Below are 22,423 nucleotides of genomic sequence, written 5' to 3'. Positions count from 1 at the left end.
GGCGAGGGGGGTGGCCTTCCATGTGCTGGCCATGGTGCTGGCTAGTGAATGTGGCATATCCCATCCTCAGCCACTGTCCGGGCTTGTCCTGACAAGATCTCCCTTTGTCCCTGGGGGATGCCTGGGCTCTCCCTGTGCCTCGTGAGCTTTATCACCAGCATGTGCAGGAGCATCAGTACATTCACACCAATGACCAGGTCTCAAGGAGATGACTGACTGGGGTGCTCCATGTGTGTCCTGGCGATGGAAGGGGAACCGATGCTTTGTTTCCATGACCACAGAGAGGGAATAGGAGTGTTTGAGGTCATTAGAAGCAACGGATCCCCCCCACATAATAGCAGGGGCCAGACAGCAGGTGCAGCTGTTTGGAGCCATTCATTGAAAGAAAGACCTTCAAGGGAACTACCCTTCCTGCTTCTAGTGGTCACCTGGCCAGGACACACAGGAGGGCTTGGCATCATGACATGTGTGAACAAAAATGGAAGAGGGTTAGCTGCATCCTACACCAAATTGTGTCTTGTCTGCTTTCCTAACAGGGCTGCCAGGGTGTGCAAAGCTGTCCTGCCAGAGATTGTCCTCATGATTCACAGCAGTTTTTTAATGGTCTGTGGTGGTTCAGTCCAGGGTTCATGGTGGTTTAGTGTGTGGTCTTGCAGCTGCTCATTTCCAGTGGAGAGCTAGTGGACACATGCACAGTAAAGGCTGGGAGCTCCTAGCAGACCAGAGAGAATGTTCTCTAGAAGTTTGATTTGTCTCCTGTGGTCAGAGAGGAGAGAGAGAGAGGTGGGCAGAGGCCTGGCCATTGGATTCTGAAGCCCATGCTGTTGACTTTGAGGGGACAGTATTCTTGGGTTCAGCTACGGCTTGTGAGGACATTATTCTTTCAGCATGCTAAATCCCTGGGGGCCCCTGGGTCATTGGTGGGGAAGGGTCCAGAAGGAGCCGCAGAGGTCAGATGGGCTGGCCTCTTGGGGGCCCTGGACACCTGACAGGTGGAGGTAAGAGGGACCAGAACACCATCAGGAGATCAGAGCTCTTAAACACCCTGTGTATTTCATAGAGGGGACTGTTTGCTTTATTTATTTAAATACTGGTTTGAAGTAGGCATTTCTAACTATTAGAAGTTAAGGGAAAAAAACTTAAAAGTTTTGTTGGCAGGTCGAGAAAAACTGGAAATTTTATTGATTTAAACTATGTGCCATACTCAACATTTTTCTTCTCAGACTCACTTTTACTTGAGTCTGTGTGTGTTAGCCAGGGTTCCCCAGGGAAAATAGGACCTGCAGGATGTGTCCGCATATATAGATGATACAGATACTGCTACAGAGAGACAGAGGCAGAGAGACAGAGATAGAGACAGAGACAGAGAAACAGAGGCAGAGATATAGAGAAAGAGACAGAGACAGAGATAGAGACAGAGATAGATGGAGACAGAGGCAGAGAGACAGAGAAGGACAGGAGGACAGACTGAGCCCAGAGCCTGCAGGATGGGGTAGACATAGGCTACAGAGCAGGGAAGAACGGGTCTTGCAGGCATGGGCAGGCAGTCCAGAGGCAGAGTCCCTCTTCCCTGGGAACTCAGTCTTATCCTCTCAAGGCCTTGAACTGATGGCCTGATTAAATGTCAATCACATCTAGAAAATACCTCCATAGGAACATCTGGGCCAGTGTTTGAGCATCTGGGCCAAGGCCTGGCCAAGTAGACACATAAAATTAACCATCGAACTATACTGAAAATGTTGGTGTCTTAGTTTTTTCTTAAAATATGAAGTGCTGGGGAACCCAGATGCTTGGGGTAGCCTCTTCCTTGGACATGTTTGCACTTTGGTGGGAGATGCCTGCACTGCAGCTGTGTGGGCCGGGAGGATGGGCATCTCTGCGGGTGGCTGCGGGTGCCCAGCGTGTGCAGAGGAGGGCCCCGCGGACTGAATGGGGCCCCCCCAGCCTCACTGGTGGTGCAGCCTGATCAGGAGGCCTGGGTCAGGCGGGTGACCCTGGGTGTGGGGAAGCCTGGCCCCCAGGGGGGCTTTTTCTGGGGTGCTGTGGTGCTCCATGTGCATGTGTGTGGGGCTGGCCCTTCCGCTGACCAGCCCCACCCTTCTGTTCCTTTCAGCGCTGTGGCGGCTTCCCAGCCTCGACTCCCAGGGACCCCCCTATGTCTGAGGATGTGCAGCCTCCCAACACACCATCTCTCTGTGCTCCAGCCCACTTCCTCCCAGGGGAGAAGCCCCCCCCCTACACTCCATGACACATGGGCATAGATTGAAAAATAATTTAGTTTTGGTTTGTTAAAAAACAAAGCAGCCTCTACAAACCTTGCTTCTGTGGCCAACCTCCTGGGAACATTGGGGGAATGTTTCTGAGTCTGTGCCTTCTTTCCCCTCCTGGGCACATCTGTGGGCAGAGAGGCCAGGATCAGTGGTGGGGGGACAGAGCCCAAGGCTGCACCTCTGTTCAGCCACCCAGAGTGTACGCTGGACACCAAAGAGATCCCAAATCCCCTGGAGCCTCCTTGCCCTGGCGTGGTGTCATCACTCACTAAACAAAGCTCACTTTCTTACCAGCCCCCCAGTGAGCTTGTTATTATTATTTTGCAAAGGGAATATGGCCCTGTGTGCCCCATGTGAACATCCTGTATCAAGGAGGTGGGTAGTATGTTTACATACTTATCTGTGTGTCCCCACAAAGTGCAGGGCTCTGTGCTCAGAGCTGTGTTCAAATGAACCAAATGGTACTTGCTGGGGATTGAAAGGTGCTTTGGCTTAAATATCAAATGCTGCCTGTAAGGTATGTGTGTTCACTGAGGTCTGTGTGCACTTCTTTTCCCAACCTGTTGTCACACCTGCAGAAAGACTTGCTACCTAAGGCTACATGTTTCCTATTCAAGGCATCTTTGCTTCCAGCTGCCATCTTTCATGGATTATTCTAGAGGCTGTCCAATCTGTTGTGTGGGGTGGCCCATAGGGGGCCTCCCTTGCCTGCAGAATAGATCCCTCTATGATCCAATGTCTCTGCTCCAAGTGACCACGGGGTGGGCGGCTTCTGAGGCCCTTCAGCCAGAGCCTGGGCCACAACTCTGCCTCTTGCAGACCAACAGCGATTGACCAAGACACACCTGGCACAGCAGGTGGGCACCCACCTGGGCAATGATCAAATCCTGGCTGAGTGACAGGCCTGGGAACATTACAATCCTGGAGCACTGGAGAAAGAGAGGTGGAGACGGGAGGGGGTGGGGGAGGGAGAGAAAACCCCGGAACAGGAGCCTTGGTCAGCGGCCGTGGTCTCTTGCCCCCTCAGCTGGCGCGAAGGCACATCTACCAGGCAACATTCCGGGCCTGGAGCGGAAACCCTCCCACGGCTTCCTTTTTTTTTTTTTTTTTTTTAATATTTAAAAAAACTTTTTTATTTCTTTATGATAGAGAGAGAGAGAGAGAGAGAGAGAGAGAGAGAGAGAGGGAGGCAGAGACACAGGCTCCATGCACCAGGAGCCCGATGTGGGATTTGATTCCGGGTCTCCAGGATCGCGCCCTGGGCCAAAGGCAGGCGCCAAACCGCTGCACCACCCAGGGATCCCCCCTCCCCCTGCTTCCTGAGCCCAAGGAGCGCTTTCTCTAAAGGTGAACGTGCAGGTTCCTACGGGGAAGCAGCGCACATGGGATGTGGGTCGTGTGGTGGGCCAGGTGAGGAGCCCGGCACGCTGGCCCTAGAGGAGTTGCTTGTTACAGGCAGAGGCGGGAGGCCTGGCCTCTAGTCCTGTGAGCCGCCTTCGGGTTCTAGGAGTGGGATGGAGTCTGGGGTGGCTCCCGAGCCCCAACTGGTCACGGCCCAGCCCTGACCTTTGCAGAGGAAATCCCCCTTCAGCGCAGGGCTGGCAACGGGGAGTGTGGAGGCAGCCAGCCCTGTGCTTGGGTGGGTCTGAGAGGGGATGCCAGAGCAGGGGCCCCTGGGGCCAGGGCCCCCCAGCAAGCACCTCATCTGCCTGGAGTTTAGGAACCAGCTCCGTGTGGCCAATCAGGAAGCTGTGGCAATCTGAGGTGTTGTCTCCATCCCTGAGTTCCCTGTCGTGGGAGCCTGGACTCCACCCACTGGAGTGTGTCCCACGCTCTCAGGCGATCTGGGGGAGTAAAGTGGTGCCTCCTGGGCCAGGACGCCCGCCTCCTCAGGACCCGTCCTGCTTAGAAGCACCCCTGAGCTGCAGCCTGGCAGCCTGTGCTGACCGGACCCAGGCCGCCAACCCCAGCAGATGGCCATGCACGTACCAGGAGACACAAGGATACTTTCTGACCTCCACACTCATCCTGGGCCCAGAGCCACACAGTAGTGTCCCGGTTCACACCCATGTCACCCAAACCCACTTCTATCTGGCTGGTGAACCCAAGAGCTGATAAAAATATTAAACTCCCAGGCCAACAATTTTGCTCTTGCCCACAAGAATGTCTTTATCCCTTGTACCAGCCACAAAGAATGTGAATAATTCGACTCCCAGCCTGGTGGTGGCTCCAGGCACCCCCCCTTCATCCCCAGGACAGCTCCCATGCCCTGCACCTGACCCCCCGCCCCAGTCCCCGGGATAGGTCTCCATGCCCTGCACTCCACACATGCCCACACCTGACCCCCCAGTCCCAAGATAGTGCCCCACAGTCTGCACCCTGCACAACCAGATGGTGGTGATGGTTGCACAGATTTGTTAATGTATAAAACCCACTGAATTGTACCTTGTTAAAGGGTGAATATTATGGTGACTTGTATCTCAATGAAACAGGGCGGAATACCCTGATGTCAATGCATGTGAAGCAGAACCGGGAGTACAGCGTGTGTCCAGTTAACAAGAACGAGACCCTCATCATCACTGTGAAGAGTGGCCCCTAGCTGAGCAGAGATGCCCTATGAACTCAGGGGAAATGTTGTCTGGCCTACAGGAAGAGGGAAAAAGTCCAGGGGGCAAGGCCCTCATTCCATTAGTGGCTCCCCAGACAGCAACAGTTACATATGTATGTATTTCCTTTTCTCGTGTTCTAAAGTGATTTAATTATGAAATTTCATATACGGGCAGAACGAATGCTTAAAGCTAAGGTATAAGGGCTTGAGGCACTTGAGAGCCCAGCCCCTCCCACCTCTGCCCCGGTGCAGGATTTTGTGTGGACACGTTTCAGCTCCTTTGGATCAATACCAAGGAGCATGATTGCTGGATCAGATGCTGAGAGTGTGTTTGGCCCTGTGAGAAGCCACCAGACGGTCTTCCAGGGTGGCTGCACCGTTCTGCACTCCCTCTGCAGAGTGGGTGAGCTCCTGCTGCTCCTCGTGCTCGCCAGCACTGGGTGCTGTGGGCGGTCTGGATCGTGGCCATGCTGGTCTATGGCAGCGGTGTCCTGCCGTCATGTTAATCTGCAGTTCCCTGAGCACCTGCTTTGGGGAGGTGTCTGTCCAGGTCTTTTGCCCATTTTTATTTGGGCTGTTTGTTTTCTTATTGTTGAATTTTAAGAGTCCTTTGTTTATTTTGGATATGGGTCTCTTGTCAGATGTGTCTTTTGCAAATACTTTGTCTCCGTCTATGGTTTGTCTTCTCCTTCTTTTTGTCTTCCAAAAGTTTTAACTTTGCTAAAGTTCAGCTTGCCCAATCTGTCTTTTATGGATTATGCCTTTGGTACTGTGTCTACAAAGTCATCACCATGCCCAATCTTGGAATTTTATAGTTTCACCTTTTACATTTAGGTATGTGATCCTTTTTGAGTTATTTGTGAAGGTGTAAGGTCTGGATTTATTTCTCAGCAAGTAGACATCCAGTTGCTCCAGTGCCATTTGTTGAAGAGATGATCTTTGCTCCACTGTATTGCCTTTGCTCTTTTGTCAAAGACCTGTGACTGTATTTATGTGGGTCTATTTCTAGGCTCTCTGTTCGCTCCACGGATCAATCTGTCTATTCTTTTGGCAATACCAGTCTGTATTGATCATTGTATCTTGCAGTAGGTCTTGAAGTCACATACAGTCAATCTTGTAACTCTGTTCATGAAGTTCTTGGTTTTAATGTTGCTCAAGTTTTAAATCTTTTCTCTCATCATGAGGGCATTTTGTGTTTTATTTAAGAAATAGGTCTCTATCTTAGGTCTTGATAACACTCTTCTGTCACAAGGGTCAGCAAAGTCTGTGTGTAGAAGGCCAGATAGTAAATATTGTTGGTTTAGAGGCCAGTAGGTGTGTAGTTACTACTCAACTCTGCCACTGTGGACCAATACAGGTGTAGACATTAGTACCTTCATGGGCGTGGCTGTGTGCCAATGAGCTTTACTAAGAAGGAGGGGTAGATAACACTGACTGGCTATAGTCTCACATGATCTTCTAAGTGCCTTATAGATTACTTTTAGATCTAAATAGATAGTCTACCCTTGTATTATGTGAGTTAAGTTTCAAATTTCCTTTTTTTTAATGCAGCGGCTTTCAACAGGGATGGTTTTGTGTCTGGGGGCCATCTGGCAATGTCTGGAGACATTTGTGATTGTCATGCATGCTGTGGGGGTTGGGGCACAAAGAACAAAGAGCAAACAAAATTAATGTGGCTCTTCACTTGTAAAGCAAACAAGCAACACAGACCATAAATCTGTACACAGCATAATCCATTCCCCACTGCAGCTCCATAGCACAAATCAAATGGTCTAGGATCCTCCTCCCTGAGGCAGAATCAGTTCATCCAGCTGCTCTAACACAGCACACACTCAGAATCACCCCAGCCCCACCTCCAGGGTTCACAGTCAGAATCATTCCCCTTCCCTCCACAGCACACAGGCGGAATTGCCCCAGCCCCATGGCACACAGTCAAATGGCATGGAGCTTCATCTGCCCCAGAGTCCTCTGTAGCCAGTCCTGCCTGGTTGGATGGTGGTGAGGGTGCCAACATGCCTGGCACAGGTGGGCAATGTACTGCTGCATTCAGCTGTTTACGGCCATAAGCTTTTTCTTGGTAGTAGTTAGAATAACCCCCAGCGCCCACCACAGCAGGAAACACATTTGTGCCTAGCCCCACTGGATGGGAGATGAACCCATGGTGGTCAGAATGCCCCTGAGCCATGGCCTCTGTTGTGTGTGCCCACGGGGTCCTGCAGCTCAGTGTGTGTGTGCTCTTAGCTCTGGCCGTCCTGGCCTTCTTGAGAGATTGGGGCTGGCTAGGGGAACATTCCACAGGAACATTCCAGAGCTGCCTCTACAGTGAGGGAAACCAGACAACACCACGGGGAATGGTGCAATGACAAGTTGAAAAATGGATCAGGCTCCAAAGCTGCTTTGGGCTCCCGATGTCTCATGAGGCCCCTGGTGGGCAGCATGGTGCTCTCCCGGGGGGCCACAGGCAGAACCCACCTCCACACTTCTTAGAGCTGTAGCCTGCTGGCGTTGGAGGCTGTCTGGGTTGGGGTGAGGCTTCCTGCTTATTGAGCAGTGTCCAAGCCTTGGCCTTCCTGGTCAACACTAACGCCCCCAAACTGAGCTTTCACTCCCCAGATGGACAACTGAGGCTGTGTCCTGCAGCTCCAAGTCCTGGCCTGACCAGCTCAGCCCAACCCAGCTACCTGCCCATTCCAGAGCCAGCAGAGGGGGCCTGGGTTTGGGGGTCTCCTTATGGTGCAAGTGGGAACATAGATCCACCCCGGTTGCAGACCAAGAGTGGGGAAGTGCCATGGGAAGGGGCCCATCCACTAGGACCTTGGCTGAAGATGGACATTTCTTGAGGACACAGCTGGTTGGAGCAGCCCAGGGACAGCCCAACATGCACCCTCCAAGGACACAGCTTCCCTGCATCCCTTGTTTTTCATGCACCGGCATGTAAAACTACCTGAAGAACCTCTTAGACTAGTTTTCTCAAGTCCTGAGTCAACAGAATTTCCACCCAGATGCTACTAAATACTTAGGAAAACAATTCAGGCAGGTAGTGGTGGTGTTCAGACACACATGTGGCTGTGGGCAGGCAAGGGAGTGCCGAGGGCATGGTGGAGGTGCCAGGGACCCCTGGGCAGCCTCAGTGGCCTGGCCTCCCACAGCCCGTGGGCCTTCCTGTGTCCTTGCTGTGGCATCTGTTGCCTTCTGCCATCATCTCCGAGGGTAGCAGGTCTGGGGAGGGGTCCCCCTGGTGGGTGTCTGTGATGGCCAGCTCTCCCAGAGACCTGGAGACCCCTTCAGGGGAGGGCCAGCCATGGGTGAGGAGGGATGCTCACCTCCTCCCATCAGGACATTTGGGGCCATTCCACTTGTCAGTTCTTGAAGCCATACCTTGCTCTCTAGAAGCCTGGAGGGGAATCTCTCCTCCAGCAATGCACTGCTCACATGGATTCTTGTGTCCTCGTCACTTAGCTGTGGGCGGACACCTCAGCCTTCTGCCCTCCCCTCTGCACCTGCTTGTCTCTGCATCAGGTTGTGAGTTAGAGAATCGTGTGCAGTTGCCAGGGGGACACCCAGGCACTAGAACTCGGACTGTTCTGTGCTTGGTTGATGCAGCTTTCAGGGATCACTCTGTATTGAGAAATGACAGGGCTATGGGACAATTTGCTGCCATCCGTGGTACAACATCTGAAAGAAAACACAACCCAGACCTGCCCCACAGCCTCAGAACATTTGCTGGTCTTTGATATCTTAAAAAAAAAAAAAAAAAAAAGAATCTCAGTCTTGGAGGAGCCATTGAGTTGTTGAGCACAATCCCCAGTGGATGCTGGAAATTTCTCTGGCACATTCTGCACCACACCTGCTGTGACAGTGACCACCAGCCATGGGGCAAGCACTGTCCCATCGGGCACAGGGACACGCCCTGCTCTGCCCCACCCTGCCCCACCCCTGGGCCTCTGTGACCTCAGCTGTGTGCTGGTAGCCCTGCCCCCGCCCCGTGCATTTCCTACGATGATGATCCTGGGGTTAGAGGGCTGAGGGTTATCTATCTCACAGAGCAGCAGGTGGACCTGTGTGCTGAGTCCAGTGGCTCTGTGCCAGGAGTAGTGACCCTTGGAATAGAGAAAACAGGGGTTTCCCTTTTACATGGAGAAAACGGGAGGCTGAGGGGTGAATGGGTTTGTCTAGGGAGAGAGATGCAGGTACCGACCAGCTCTGTTCCAGGAGGGGTGGCCGTGGCCCTGTATCTGCCCAAGTCATGTCCACGGCACCGGGAGCCAGGAGCCGTGGTGGGGAGCAGGGGAGGTGCCCAGAGCTGAGCCCAGCACCCCGGACGCCGTGTTGCTGACACCAGCCACTGCACGGTAACAAGCAAGGAGCCAAGCCTGCAGCAGTTAAAAGGGTCTGTAAATATTTTATTTTTCCATGTTTTTAGGCCAGAAAGAAGCATTTGGTAATAAAAATAACAGAGAACTATTCCCTGGGTCTGCTCTGGCATGTGCCAGTCCTCCACACGGAGGGTGATCCGGGGTCGGGGCTGTGGCTTTGGTGGCTAACAGCAGTGCCCTCAGCTATATACATGTATGTTACAAGGCAGAAAACGGTCTGGAAGGAAGCTCGGCCTGTGGGAGTGCGGTGTCCAGAGCTGCTCATGTGGTGGGCTGGGGAGACCGAGGCCTCCTGTCTTCCTGCTCGACCGGGGGGCAGGAGTGGGACGTGATGTCACTGTGCTTGTAGGCGGCCTCGTCCAGGTCCAGCGCCTTCTGGTTGACCTCCAGCGTCATACAGCCACGGTAGAAAGCCGTGACTGGCGCTGAGGTCACAGGCACATCTGGGCCAGTGAGAAGAAACAAACACCATCTTAGCAGATGAGCCACCCCGTCTGCTGGGAGCCCGGGCTCCCCAGGCCCCCCGTCCCCCTGCCCAGTGCTCCAAGCATCCGCAGGCTCGTCTCCTCTCCCACCCTCCTCCTCAGAGGCACGGGTGTCTTCTGTCCAGAATGGCACCAGCTCGGCTGCATGCTTATAGGCAAGCAGGTCCCCAGCCAGTGTGTCCAGATAGTCAAATCGATTAAATAAATGCAATCTTCCTCTTGGCTCCAGTGAGTCAGTCATGCCGCAGGGCTCCCAACCCATCCTCCTCAAAGGTTTGTTTGTTCAAACTAAATGGAGCTTGTGTCTGTGGGCTGAGCCAGGAGTCCTGCCCTGCACAGTGAGTGAGAACCTACATGGGGCCTTGGGGGCTGCTGGGGGTCAGGTCAGCAGCTGGCCCTTGATCATTCACGGCCATGGCAAGCACATGGCGCCTGGTCAGAATCGGGTCCCCAGTCTGTAGGAGGTGGCTGCATGCGGCCCCTTTCTGGGCATACCAGGAGCTGAAGGTGACCCTGTCCCTAGAAGCTGTACATCTGGACCAGGGAGCAGGCTGGTGGGGGTGTCCCAGGACACCTGGACTCCAGTGTGGCCCCTGGAGGCTAGGCCTGCCCTACAGGCCACAGCCACAGCCTCTGTGTGATGCGTAGTCAGGTGGGTGCTCTCAGAGGATGCGGGTTGAGCAGGTTCAGGCTGGTCCCTGTGAGCTGGTCTCAGCCTCAATCCCTGAACTGCCAAGCGGGCACTGATAAACTAAGGCATCATGATGCCAGCCGGGGTATACCTGTGTTTTCTCTTTATCTAAAAGTTCACCCTATACAGAAAGACACACTGGGGCTGGTGGGAACAGCAGGTGCCGCACCCGAGCATGAGGCCATGGAGCCATACCTGGCAGTCCCCCGATGAAGGTGAGCACGGAGCCCTGCAGGTGTCTCCCAAGCACGGCCAGGCTCTCCCGCAGTCCCGCAGAACTCACTTCACTCTGGCCCTTGGTGCCGTCGACCTCCAGGGTGGCCTCATCCTTCCGCACAGACACGGCCACTTGGTGCTCCTGGCCATCACACACCTTCATCTCCATCAGGGCCAGGGTGACACTCTCCACAGCCAGGATGACCAGCTGTGGGGACAGGCGCACCTGAGCGTGCAGGCCTCCTGTCCCATTGCCCACACCCCGAACCCTCCGTGGGGGTGGGGTCTCCTGCAGCCTGGGCACTGTGTTCTGTGGCACACTGGTGCAGGACTCAGTTTCCACAAGTGTGAGGTGGGGGTGGGCAACATTATCCCAGGGCAAGAGTCAGGGCACCGTACTGTCCAGCCATCTAGGTGGATGTGCTGTCTGTGTGTCCACAATCCAGAACACAGGACATGGCCATTTCTTCCACATGAGACTGACCCATAAGCCACAGCAGAGTGGCTGGAGGTGTGAGGAGGTAAATGCAAACATTCCAGAAGACAGCTGGCCATGTAACCCAGTGTCCACACCAGCAGAACATGCCTCTGATAACACGGGCCAGACACACAGTCGAACACGGGGACAGACATGGGCCAAACAGAAGGACAGACAGATGCCCTCACAGCAGGGACAGACATGGGCCCTGACAGCGGGACGGACAGACGCCCCAGCAGCAGGGACAGACAGGGGTCCCAACAGTAGGATGGGCAGGGGCTCTGACAGTGAGATGGACAGAAGCCCCAGCAGCAGGGTCCCTGGGCAGGGCTGTGTGGCCAAGGGTCTGCCGGTGTCTGCCCTGGGAGGATCCTCCCGCCCTGTGGCAGCTCCAGCTGTTTGTAGGTGGCCGGAGGGGCAGGTCCAGACAGCGTGCATGTGGACGGCACTTGGTGGGGTTGGTCGTGGGGGTGAGGGTGGGGATGGGGGTCCCTGCTGCTGGCCCTGGACCAGTCAGGGGCAGGCTGGCTAGGTGCGCCCATACCCTCCCCGGTGGGCGGGTCCTCCCACTTTGGACAGAGGCAAGAAAAAAAAGCTCCTTCCTCTGCTCCTTGGCTGTTCTGTGGAGGGGACCTCATGAAGAGTGGACAGGGGCAGCATCCAGAGGGCTCCCTGGATGCGTCCCACACAGTGGTGGTCAACTGGGTTGGGTATGAAGGGCCAGCTGGACAGAGGACAGCCATACTCAGGCCTCGGCTGCCTCACCCCGTGGTTTGGGCCTACATGTCTGAGGGTGCAGGAGAAACTGGGAGTCTGAACATGTTAGTGAAGTGGTCTGACACAAACATGAGCAATTGACGCTCGTCTTCCTGACCGCTAGGTTGGCCAACTGTCGGGGGTAAGTGGCCTCACTGCCTAACTGCTACCAGGCCACAGCCCACACAGCTTGGACCTCAGGCTGTGTTGGGTGACCTCAGGTCCACAGTGTTCCCAGCCACGTGGCCGTCGGACTGGTGAAGGCTGCGCGGCCCTGGGTCAGCTTCCTGAGGGAGGACTGGGACCCACGCAGGAGGGAGGCCCGGGGGCACAGTGAGCGGTACCTGCTTTTTGAGTTTCTTGGTGGAGTGGTAGTCAACCAGGGCCACGGAGAGGGCCACCACGTGGTCACCAGCCACCAGCGCGAGCAGCACTCCCGTGTCAGCGGCGGGGCGAATCCGAGCCATGACCTCTATCTGCCAGGTTGCTTCGGTGCCGACGTCCAGCGAGGTCCGAGCTGCGGTGAGGGCGGCGCATCAGAAGGCTATCCAGGCGGGGCGGGCTGTGGTGAGTGAGGGGGGCAGCCCCCGGCCCCGCCTGGCCGCAGGGGTCCCGCCTGAGCACAGGGCCACAGGAGAACCAGGCCTGGGCGCCAGGACCCCGTCCCCGGGGAGCCAGCCGCCGTGGGACATGCGCTCCTGACTCGGGCTCCGGGGTCCTGGCCGGCTGCCAGTGCCTGCTCCACCTCGCGCCCCATGAGCCACGGCGCCCCTCCATGGGCTCTCCACTTCCTCTCCCGCAGAACACGCTTGAGCTGTGGGCCCTCGAGCCGCCCGCCCACCTGTGCCCGTCAGGCCGACAACAGGTCAGATTGCTTAGAGAACCCTAGAGTCTCTGCGAGCTGCACTGAGCGCCATTCTCACGGACACATGGCTTCCTGCCATGGGGGGCAGCGCTGCTGCCATTGTACCGCCTCAGGGGAGCAGCTCCACACGTAGGCACCTTATGTATACAGAACGCATGTGACGTATATGGGATAGGATGCATGAGCATCAGAGTGAAGGACGCGTAGAGCATCCTGCACATCTTGCATGGATGGTTCCAGAAAACACATTCTGGTAGAAAGGACTGGCTCGTGGTGGTCTGGGGGCCAACACCACAGCACACTTCCTCCCTACGCTTGAATCTGCTGATGTTGGCGCCGGAGGACAGACTCCGCCCCACGGAGTGAAGTGCCGCGTCTCAGGGACCGTCAGCATCCTGACGGAGGAGTCCATTTGGGCCACTGATGTTGGAGCTCAGGCGCTCTGCTGCAGGCAGGTTCCTGGAGATTTCCACTGAGCTGCAAGCACGCATCCCGAACCGTCTGTGGGTCCCCAGCCCTGAGTGGGGTCTGTTACAGTCAGCTCCCGATAATTGTCCCCTGAATGCATGTAGAACTGGAAAAAGCAGGCAAAAACCAAAAATAAAACCAAAAAACTCAGTGATCTTCCCTGTGGCCAAGTTTTGCCTTTATTTCTGACAGAGGAGAGTGTTTCCTGGTGCTGTTTTCCCGTGACAGGACTGGGCACACTGGGCCTCAGTGGTTCCGTGGGGCCACTCAGGAGGTGTGGGGTCTTCTGCCACAGTCTGTGACTTCCTGAGGGGTCCCTGCCGTGTTATAAAATGGTACCATTGGAGGTTTACTAACAGGTCCCAGAGTTCCAAATACCATTTGGCCTTTGCAGTCTTGTACCTGACCAAGCAGAGCCCCCAGCAGAAATAGTGGGCAGCCCTGGGGTCAGCGAGGTGGCGTAGCCAAGGCACGGTTGACCTGTGTGGCCTATGCTGTGTCACACAAAGTGTAGATGATACTCAGACGGGTCTGGACATGGGCTGCATGGCAGGTTCCTGGGCCCGTGACCCCACCCAGGGGACCCCGCACGGCCAGGTGCACCTGCATTTTCCTGGGCCAGGCATGGGGCCCTCCTGACTCCGGGCAACAGTTTAGGGCTCGTGGGCATCACAGGAGCTTCCAAAAGGTCTGTTCCCGGAGTTTCCCCTTCTTCTCCTGCATGGTCCTCAATGCTGGTGTGGCTGGACCCAGCTCTGCTGAAACCCCCACCTTCTTGGCAACACGACAGGGCTGGCTACCCCTCTGGCGCCTCCTGGCCGGCCCTCCTCCTTCTCCTCTCTTTCCTTCAATGTAGAGCTCCTTGGAGCCCTAGAGGCAGCCCTCTGGACGCTGCCCCTGTCCACTCTTCATGAGGTCCTGCTGACTGCAACGCCAAGCATGTTCTTGACAGCTTCTCTGCCAACGTGCAGACACCGAAGCTCGTTTTGTCCCAGAACCCTGAGGGTTCTGCCAGCATCCCCTGAGGTCCCTCACGTCCCACCTGCCTGCCCATCTCCAGCTGTCCCAGTGCCAGCAGGGCAGTTTGTCTGCTCCTGCCTGTCATTTCTTCCTCACTGGTTCCCTGGAAACCTTGACTGGGAGCAGCCACCCTGAGAGGTAATCATAGGGCTGGGCGGTGGGGTGGGGCTCAGCTTCTCCTGGACTCTGCTGTCCAGGGAAGCTGTTCCCTGCTTTATCTACTTGCATTGTGTATGATCTGGAAGCATAAGCACCATGCCAGAGCCGAGACTTACTGTAATCCAGGCTGTAGAAGGCAAACCCGCTCCCAGGGTAGAAGGACCCTTTCTCCGTCACAGAGAAGCACTGCATCTTGGGGTTTGCTTTTACAGTCTCTTGGATGGTGGTGTCTTCACCATTCAGCCAGTTCCAGCTCCTCATACAGCCATCCAGGCGGGGGTTTATCTGGAAGGATGGAGAAATCCCAGTGGCTTCCTGGGACCACAGAGTCTCCCAGACACCAATGATGAGAGGCCATGTGGCTGGTGCCACCCTGCTCGGGTGGATGGGATGCCCTCTTGGCTACTACAAGATGGACAAGTCCTACTTGTGGAGAGTATTTATTTCCCAAAACTCTCCTCACTGGACAAAATGAGTCCTTGCAGGACACCCAGCACTCACAGTGGGTCCTCACCCAAGCAAGGTAAGGCTATTGTGTATCCCATATGGACGCCCACCTTTTGTGTCTGCATGGGGTTTGCCCACTCATTCCCAGATCAGAGCGCTGACCACCCACTGGAAGGAAGTGGACGAGGGGATGGGTACACAGTGGTCTCTGGTACCTATGGAAATGTGAGTGTAGGGGCCAGGCATGCAGATTCCAGAGCACCAGGCACCTGCTACACGGTTTGGAGCAAATCGGTCACCCCTGCCCTGTATTTGTGAAACAAGGAGGTGTAAACAGCAACTATGGGACCCTGGAATGGGGCTGATGCTCGAAGTCATGTGTAGCACCTCCTCCTCCATTCCTGTAGGGAGGACCAGGCCAATACCTCCCACCAGGAGAACTGCAACATGCCCATAACCCATTTCTTCCATTGTATGGGAGTCCTAATCACAGGATGGACTCTGGCCACTGACGTCCACAGGCCTGGTGAGGGAGAAATCCCAGTGAGGGGGTGAGGGCGGGGTGCAGGAGGGCTGAGTCCGGGCAGGGCAGCGAGGAGCGACTAATACCAACCACCCCGTCAGTCCTGCTCCCCTATGGCAGGGTTAACAACACAAATGTTCTTGGGAATTGTCCAAAAAAGTTGACTATTCTTTCTGTTAAAGAATAATTTCATTGTGTTTTATCTCCACTGAAAAACAGGCATTTTTAGTATCATTTCAGAGGACTGAAATGAATCTCAGGCAGAGGTGCACCTGCTGCGTGTTAACCTCTGGGGGGGATGGCTGCCCAAGCGCAGTGAGCTTGTGGCCTCGCCTGTGCTGGGTTGATAACAGTACTCAGTACTCACAGGCTGGACCAAGTCCTTCTCTTTGAAGGGGATGCCTCCCACGGTAAGGTTCAGGTGGTACAACCCTCTGTCCAGCTGAAACAGATCCCCGGCCACCGCGATCTTCATGACAGCGTCTTTGTTCACTTTGATGACCAGATTCCGATCCAGCTCTTCCACGGAGATCTGAAGAAGATGGTGCTTTCAGGGGGTACACCTTCCAAAAGGGACCCCTGACCTTGGGGACCATGCCCCCATCACCACTGAGGGCCAAGCCACCTCCACCCTCAGGGAACAACATTCATCATGCATACACCTCACAATCCCCATGTGCCAACATGACCCTGGCGCCCCCTCCAGGCCCCGATGGGCCCCCCAGCCCTGGATGCCCCCTCCAGGGCCCCCAGCCCTGCCTCCCCACTCTGGGTTCCCCCAGCCCTGCCTCCCCCTTCTGGGGCCCCCAGCCCTGTCTCCCCACTCTGGTTCTCCCCAGCCCCAGTTCCCCACTCTGGGTCTCCCCAGCCCTGCCTCCCGGCTCTGGGCTCCTCAGCACCGGCTCCCCCCAGCCCTGCCACCACTCTCTGGGCACCCCCAGCCCCGGCTCCCCCCTCTGGATCTCCCCAGTCCTGTCTCCCCTCTCTGGGTCTCCCCAGCCCCACCTCCCTGCTCTGGGACCCCCAGCCCCAGCTCCCCACTCTGGGTTTCCCCAGCCCTGCCTCCCCACTCTGGGGCCCCCTAAACTCAGCTCTCCCCTCTGGGTCTCCCCAGCCCCGCCTCCCCCCCTCTGGGCCACCCCAGCCCCAGCTCCCCCTCCACTCCCCCTCCCACACCCAAACCACTTGTAGCCACCTCTCTGGTCCCATCCTGATGCTCCTCTAAGCCCCCCAGGAACTGCTTGCAGGGAGCAGGAATCCCACCTGACATCATGCCTTCCATGTGGTGCTTTGCGTCCCCTCTATGCAGTGTGCAGTCCCATGTGCCCCACCCAAGGCAGGAGGACACATTTCTAAATCCCAGCAGATATTCAGGTGCCAGGTACAGCCTGGATACCGCATGGGCATGTGGATTCACTCCAGAAGTTTCTGTTCTGGGCAGCCCATGTGGCTCAGCAGTTTAGCGCCGCCTTCAGCCCCGGGTATGGTCCTGGGGACCGGGGATCGAGTCCCACATCAGGCTCCCTGCATGGAATGGAGCCTGCTTCTCCCTCTGCCTGTGTTTGTGCCCCCCTCTCTCTCTGTGTGTCTCTCATGAATAAATAAAATATTAAAAAAAAAAAAAAGAAGTTTCTGTTCTTTCCTCCTTTCCATGCAGGGAAATTAAAAAACCCATCTCTAAACTCAGGGTGTCCTCCTAACCCACCAGAAGCCTATCAACTTCTTTTTTGGTTAAAGAGGGAAACATGTAGGTCCTTGAGTCAGAGTGTGGTCAAGAGGACACCGGTATGTGTGTCAGGGCTGATAGGAGCAGGAGTGCGTCAGGGACCCTCAGGCTCCAAGCCCACAGGTGCCAGGTTCCTTGGGCAGAGCTCCTGTCATCTCGACCCCGAGGGAGCCCGCTTCCCTCTGGCTCTGCCATGTTATCTGAGCTCTGCGCTGGTGTCCCTCCCACTGCTCGGGAGACACTTGTGCCTCAAGAGCTCAGGAAAGAAGGCAGAGGTTAGCAAACATCCACATCACCTTTATTCAGAATTTCCCATTTTATCTTGACTTCTAAAGGGAAAAAGAATGCTTTTCTCTCTCAAGTGCTTACTTCTAAAAGCCCACTTCCAACTGGGGGCCTCTGGACTTCTGGAGGGGCCTGTGTGTCACAGGCTATTGTGTTCTGAGCATCAGGATGCAGGACAGGGCAGTGGCAAGACAGCTGCCCTTGGCACGGTCTCACCAGGAGCGAATGGTTCAGGCTCTGGGTGGTCAGGGCATTCTCCAGAAGGAGGCGCCCATGGGGGTGGGACTGTGCCGGGGTTTCTGTGGGAATGGCACAGGCCCCAGAAGCCAGGTCCTGGGACAGTGTGGATACATGGAGACAGGAGCTGCGCCCAGACCTCAGCCCAGGGACCCCCGCCTCAGCACTGTGGATGTTCTGAACGGGACGGTTTTCTGAGACGTGGGGCGTACTGTGTGCTGCAGGGTGACCAGCAGCCCTCTGGCTCTGACTCTGCTGCCAAGAGCAGCTCTGACAAGCAGAACCAGGACATAGCCAGGAGCTCCTGGTGGAACAGCCCCTGAGACCACAGCTCTTGCCCCATCACATGCGGACTTGCAGGGCAGGGGCCTGTGCAGTGTCCACTCACTGCTGACTGTGCAAACGCGTGAGCAAATGCCAGGGCCCTTCCCTGGGAGTTCCATATGCCAGCCGGCCTGGGGCTGGAGTGGTGGCCACACTCACCGTCTGCCATGTGCCGTGGTTGATGACAGGCCCGCTGCTGGTGACACGGCCGACACCATGGTAGCGGAGCTGCAGTTCCAGCCGGCCAGCCCGCAGGCCCAGCACGATCCAGGTACTGTCCTGATGGCCTCCAGCAAAGAAGAGGACGCCTTCAGGGTCATAGGTCCTGAAGTCGAATTCGGTGACCAGCCTGAGGGCCAGCACAAAAAAGAAACAGGTGATGCATGGACTGGTGGCTCATGGCCTCCTGCCCCAGGGACCCAGACCAGCAGGGAGAGAGCAGCTGTGTGCAGGCAGCCTGGGATTCTTCCCTGAATGCCAGAAGCACTGGTGGGCGCCCAGAGGCCCAGAGTTGGAGCCGTGCTGCTGTGGCTGGGCAGGGAACGGGCTGACTGCCTAGACCACTGGGGTGCAGCCTGAGGCATGGCCCAGGGGTCTGTGGGCCCAGGGAGCATCAGGCCAGCCATTCTTCAGGCTCTGGTCCACTCTGCTCTGTATTGTGTGAGCCACCGCCTCTCACCTGGTGGGCTGTAGCCTTTTGAAGCGCAGTCTGATCACGGGTGTCCCGCTGAACATGCGACCCAGGTACAAGGACTTCATGCTTTTGGCCACATTGAAAGGCACGCAGGGCAAAATATCCTGTGGAGTGGGAGCAAGGGGTGTCAGGAGGGGCATACCTGGTTCAGCCCCTCCCCATCACACTGCCTGTCAGGATGCAATCGGGCCCTCCCCCTGCCACTCCGCCAGCCAGATGCACAAGCAGGTGGCATACAGACACCAGAGACTCTGTTACATTCAGACCGCCACAGCCCGGAGAGACCAGCAGGTACGAGTCCAAGAGGTGGGCAGGCTGGCCAAAAGCAGGAGGCTCCGACTGCACACGTGTGGCAGAGCCTGAGCAAGCAGACAGGGAGGGCAGAGTGTACTCTGGGTGTAGCCCCCAGGTTGTTGGGGGTAGGGAGCCACCTAAAGAATTCATGCCCAGGACAGACATGCCTCCATCCTACATTGCCACCGGCCAGGGTACACTGGGCCTTCCCATAAAAACACCTCTTCCAGCACTGTCTTCCTGAAGGATGGCTGCCCCGAGGGCACTTACCTCACAGGTGTTCATGTCTGGGGACAGCTTGAGGCCTCCACGTCCATCACAGTGGCAGCTGTATCCCCCTGGGGAGTTGACGCAGACCTGCTCACAGCGTCCCTCTGCACACTCGTCCACATCTGCCACCACAGGGAAGATGGGCAAACCTCACCATGTGCAGTGCCCATGCCTTCTCTGATCGTGCACGCGGTTGGCTTGCTGTGAAAACAAGCTCCAGAGCACGAGCCTAAGGAGGCACCCACTCCCCAGCCCACCTCACGCTCCCCTGGCTTCCCAGCCATGAGCTGTGCTGGTCAGCAGTCTCCAATGTCTGCACACCCTCTGCAGTTTCTCAAGGGAAGCAGTTAGTGTAGAGGCTGAAGGAAAGTTGGAGCACGGTACCAGCTCAGCGCATAAACCACATCTACATGGTGCTTGGCCTGAGGGTCTAAAGGGGCCCCAGGGACACCCTGCAGGGGAGACAGAGGCTGGGACCACCCCACCTTCCTCTTGGAAGGAAGGGGAGGAAGATGCCCTGGACACAGCGAGCGCTCGTCAGTTGTCCCCAAACACAGCAGCGTGGCCTGAGAGCTCGTTCCTCCTAAATTCTGTGTCTGCAGCAGTTTGGAGAAGGCACCTAGTTGCTTTAAGAGGTACCTGTGGATATATGTGTGCATGGCATGCACACATGTGTGATGTGTGTGCAAATGTGTGGTCATGCACACACATGAACACAGTGTGTATGTGTTCACAGGTGTGCATGTGGGGCGTTGCATGTGTGCACACATGTGTTCACAGGTGTTTGTGCCAGGGCCTGTGGGCAGCTGTGGAGGGGTACCTCGGCAGGCCTTCTCCTGGGAGCTGAATGCGTAGCCCTCATCACAGAGGCAGGAGTAGGAGCCAGGCAGGTTCTGGCAGCGCGCTTCCCCGCAGGCAGCTCCATTTGCACACTCATCCACGTCTGCAAGAGAAACCAGGGCCCTTGACCAGGGTTGTCTCCTGGTCGGTAGGGGAGGTGCTGCAGTGTGAGCCACAGCCTTGGGTGGCCTCAGCTCCCAGGGTGACTAAGCCCTCCTCCTGTCCACTGGACTCTGCAGCCCCAGGCTCAGGCACGGCAGGCGTGGTGGATGTTTCTGCCTGGGGTCCCGGCTGAGGAGGTTGATCTCAGACTGCTGGATGGGGCTGAGCTCGTTCAGGGCCAAGCACTGGAGCCCAGGATGGGGACTTCCAGTGGAGGCTCCCAGGCTCCATTCACCTCCTGAGGGATGACCTCCAGCCACACACCCCATCTCTCCGTTGGAAACCAAGCACACTAGTGGTGAATTATCGAGGCTCATCCTGAGGCTCATCCATCTGCTACTTTGGCAAAGAACAAATACAAAAACCTCTGCACTTAAATCCTGTTTCCTCCAGGGGAAGAACGAATATCTGGGAGATGCAATTATTAGTCCAGACGACATGGATCCCTCAGACAGCAGCGGGACACCCGTGTTGCGGAGCCTCAGATGGAGCTCATCACAAGGGCAGCCTGCCAGCAAATAGGCTCTCAAACGTGGCTCAGTGAGTGTAGGAAGGAGCTCTGGCAACAGCACACGGCCCTGAGACACAGGCTTAAGGCTGTGGGTTCCCTCTGTCCACTGACTCAGTGTGGATGCTTCTGAACCTGAATTTCAGTCCAAGAGCCAGGCCAACCATGTCCAGGAGCATGGGAACCCGGCTCTGCAGTCCTGATCGCGCCGGGGAGGATGTGGGTGCTATGCATACAGCTTGGCTGCAGGACATGGGCCACCCCCAAGAAGGATGCCTCATAAGTACAAGCTCTCTGAACACCACCCGTAAGGAGCTGCCACGACAGCAGAAAAACCACAGGATGCCCCACGGCCCCTGCAGGGCTTATGACGGCGGAGGGGCTGGTGGCTGGAGGGTCCAGACCCACCAAGGAATGGCCCACAGTGGCAGTGGCATGGGGGAAGGGTTCTCCGTGCTCTGGCACACTGCACTTCCCAGGCCAGCCCTTCCTCACATGCCCACCTGGCTCCATGCCACCCAGCTTTCTCCTCCCACGGTGGCTGTCAGCCACAGCAGCACCCCTATGATGCATAGGGCCGAGCTCTATCAGAGGACCACTCTGACCCCAGCCTCTCAGCACCTCCACCCTGCACCCTGCCAAAACGTGGCCCTTTGGAGATGCTGCGGTCCGACCATTCATCAGAGCATGGTGACCAGGAAAACCGAGGCAGGCAGTGTGTGGGGCTGGCACCAGGCATGTGGCACAAGTCTAGACACAACCCTACAGTGTGCACCAAGGCCAAGAGGCCCAAGGCCCCCAAACAGGCCCTGCCCCTGCCCCCCGCCCCCAGGCCCTCATCTGCTTCTCCTCCTAGGACAGGGCCCCACCCGCGAGGCTTGGAGATCCCTCTCTGCAGTCAAGGAGCAATGACAGAAAGGCCAGAGCCCCCATTCCCAGGGTGCTGGGGGGCTGCAGAAGTGGAGCGACTGCAGCCCCTCCTTCCCAGCATCTCAGAGTCTGATCAAGGAAGACAAGATGGAAAGTCTGGGCCCTTCCACACCACACTGGCAAGGCCCCTCATTCCCCATAGCTTCCCTTGGCTGGGTCTGGGGTCCCTAGGTCCCCAAGGAAACAGGCGATGGCCAAGAGAAGGGGAGGTGTCTGTCAGCTGGTGTCAGCACAAGGAACCCTGGCCGCGCAGGTGGGGCACCTGCCATGCTTGCTGTTAATCCATCACGCTAAGGAGAACACCTTTGTTCTGGGGGAAGGCACCAAGCACCAAGGTGCAGGGGATCTGTCAGCTCTCACACATCACAGACCTGGTGAATGAGTGCTAAGTAGACCCTCATCACTCAGGGTCTCCCGAGGAGGCAAAAGCAGGAGGTGCCCATGGCATACAGCACATCGCCCAGGGGCGTGCAAACACCATGGCTCCGAGAACTCTCCCAGCAGCTGTGGGTGCATCACATGCAGACATGGCTCCAGACAGCCGGCAGGCCGGAAGTCCCTGGGGCCGTGGCCGTGCACGTCTGGCCTGGGTGCCAGCCGTAGCTCGAGGAGAGGACAGCTGTTTTCAGGTTGAGGCAGCAGGTGGGAAGGAGCCATGAATGATGACAAAAGTGGAAGCTGTTTTCCCAAAAGTGGGAAGGGCCCCCTGTCCTGTCTGACTCAGAGTTCACCCTGTCACCGGCTGTTGCGCAAGCCTTGCTCCTGATGCCGCTTCTCCCTCAGTAGATCTG

At 56.5% G+C, this 22,423-nt stretch overlaps 2 protein-coding genes across 3 annotated transcripts in view; one reads left to right on the top strand and one right to left on the bottom strand.

The window, feature by feature from the left end:
• Window positions 1-4,869, top strand: part of TMEM255B (transmembrane protein 255B) — a 37,389-nt gene extending 32,520 nt beyond the window's left edge. Inside the window, exons 9-11 of the mRNA XM_041731401.1 lie at window positions 3,618-3,680; window positions 3,778-3,909; window positions 4,798-4,869. Of these exons, the coding sequence (XP_041587335.1) occupies window positions 3,618-3,680; window positions 3,778-3,909; window positions 4,798-4,869 (267 nt within the window). The remainder of the gene's footprint in view (window positions 1-3,617; window positions 3,681-3,777; window positions 3,910-4,797) is intronic.
• Window positions 4,870-9,260: 4,391 nt separating this feature from the next.
• GAS6 (growth arrest specific 6) overlaps window positions 9,261-22,423 on the bottom strand; it is a 33,614-nt gene continuing 20,451 nt past the window's right edge. For both annotated transcript variants that reach the window (XM_041731168.1, XM_041731167.1), the window contains 9 exons: window positions 20,013-20,135; window positions 19,193-19,314; window positions 18,614-18,732; window positions 18,094-18,283; window positions 15,730-15,894; window positions 14,509-14,677; window positions 12,225-12,397; window positions 10,626-10,854; window positions 9,261-9,697 (listed from right to left, as the gene is read on the bottom strand). In XM_041731168.1, the coding sequence (XP_041587102.1) occupies window positions 9,516-9,697; window positions 10,626-10,854; window positions 12,225-12,397; window positions 14,509-14,677; window positions 15,730-15,894; window positions 18,094-18,283; window positions 18,614-18,732; window positions 19,193-19,314; window positions 20,013-20,135 (1,472 nt within the window). In that variant the 3' untranslated portion in view covers window positions 9,261-9,515. The remainder of the gene's footprint in view (window positions 9,698-10,625; window positions 10,855-12,224; window positions 12,398-14,508; window positions 14,678-15,729; window positions 15,895-18,093; window positions 18,284-18,613; window positions 18,733-19,192; window positions 19,315-20,012; window positions 20,136-22,423) is intronic.

This window comes from Vulpes lagopus, chromosome 16 (genome assembly GCF_018345385.1).
Source record: "Vulpes lagopus strain Blue_001 chromosome 16, ASM1834538v1, whole genome shotgun sequence".
Taxonomy (NCBI): domain Eukaryota; kingdom Metazoa; phylum Chordata; class Mammalia; order Carnivora; family Canidae; genus Vulpes; species Vulpes lagopus.
The sequence above is the reverse complement of the archived record's forward strand: the minus strand, read 5'-3'. Positions and strand labels throughout refer to the sequence as shown.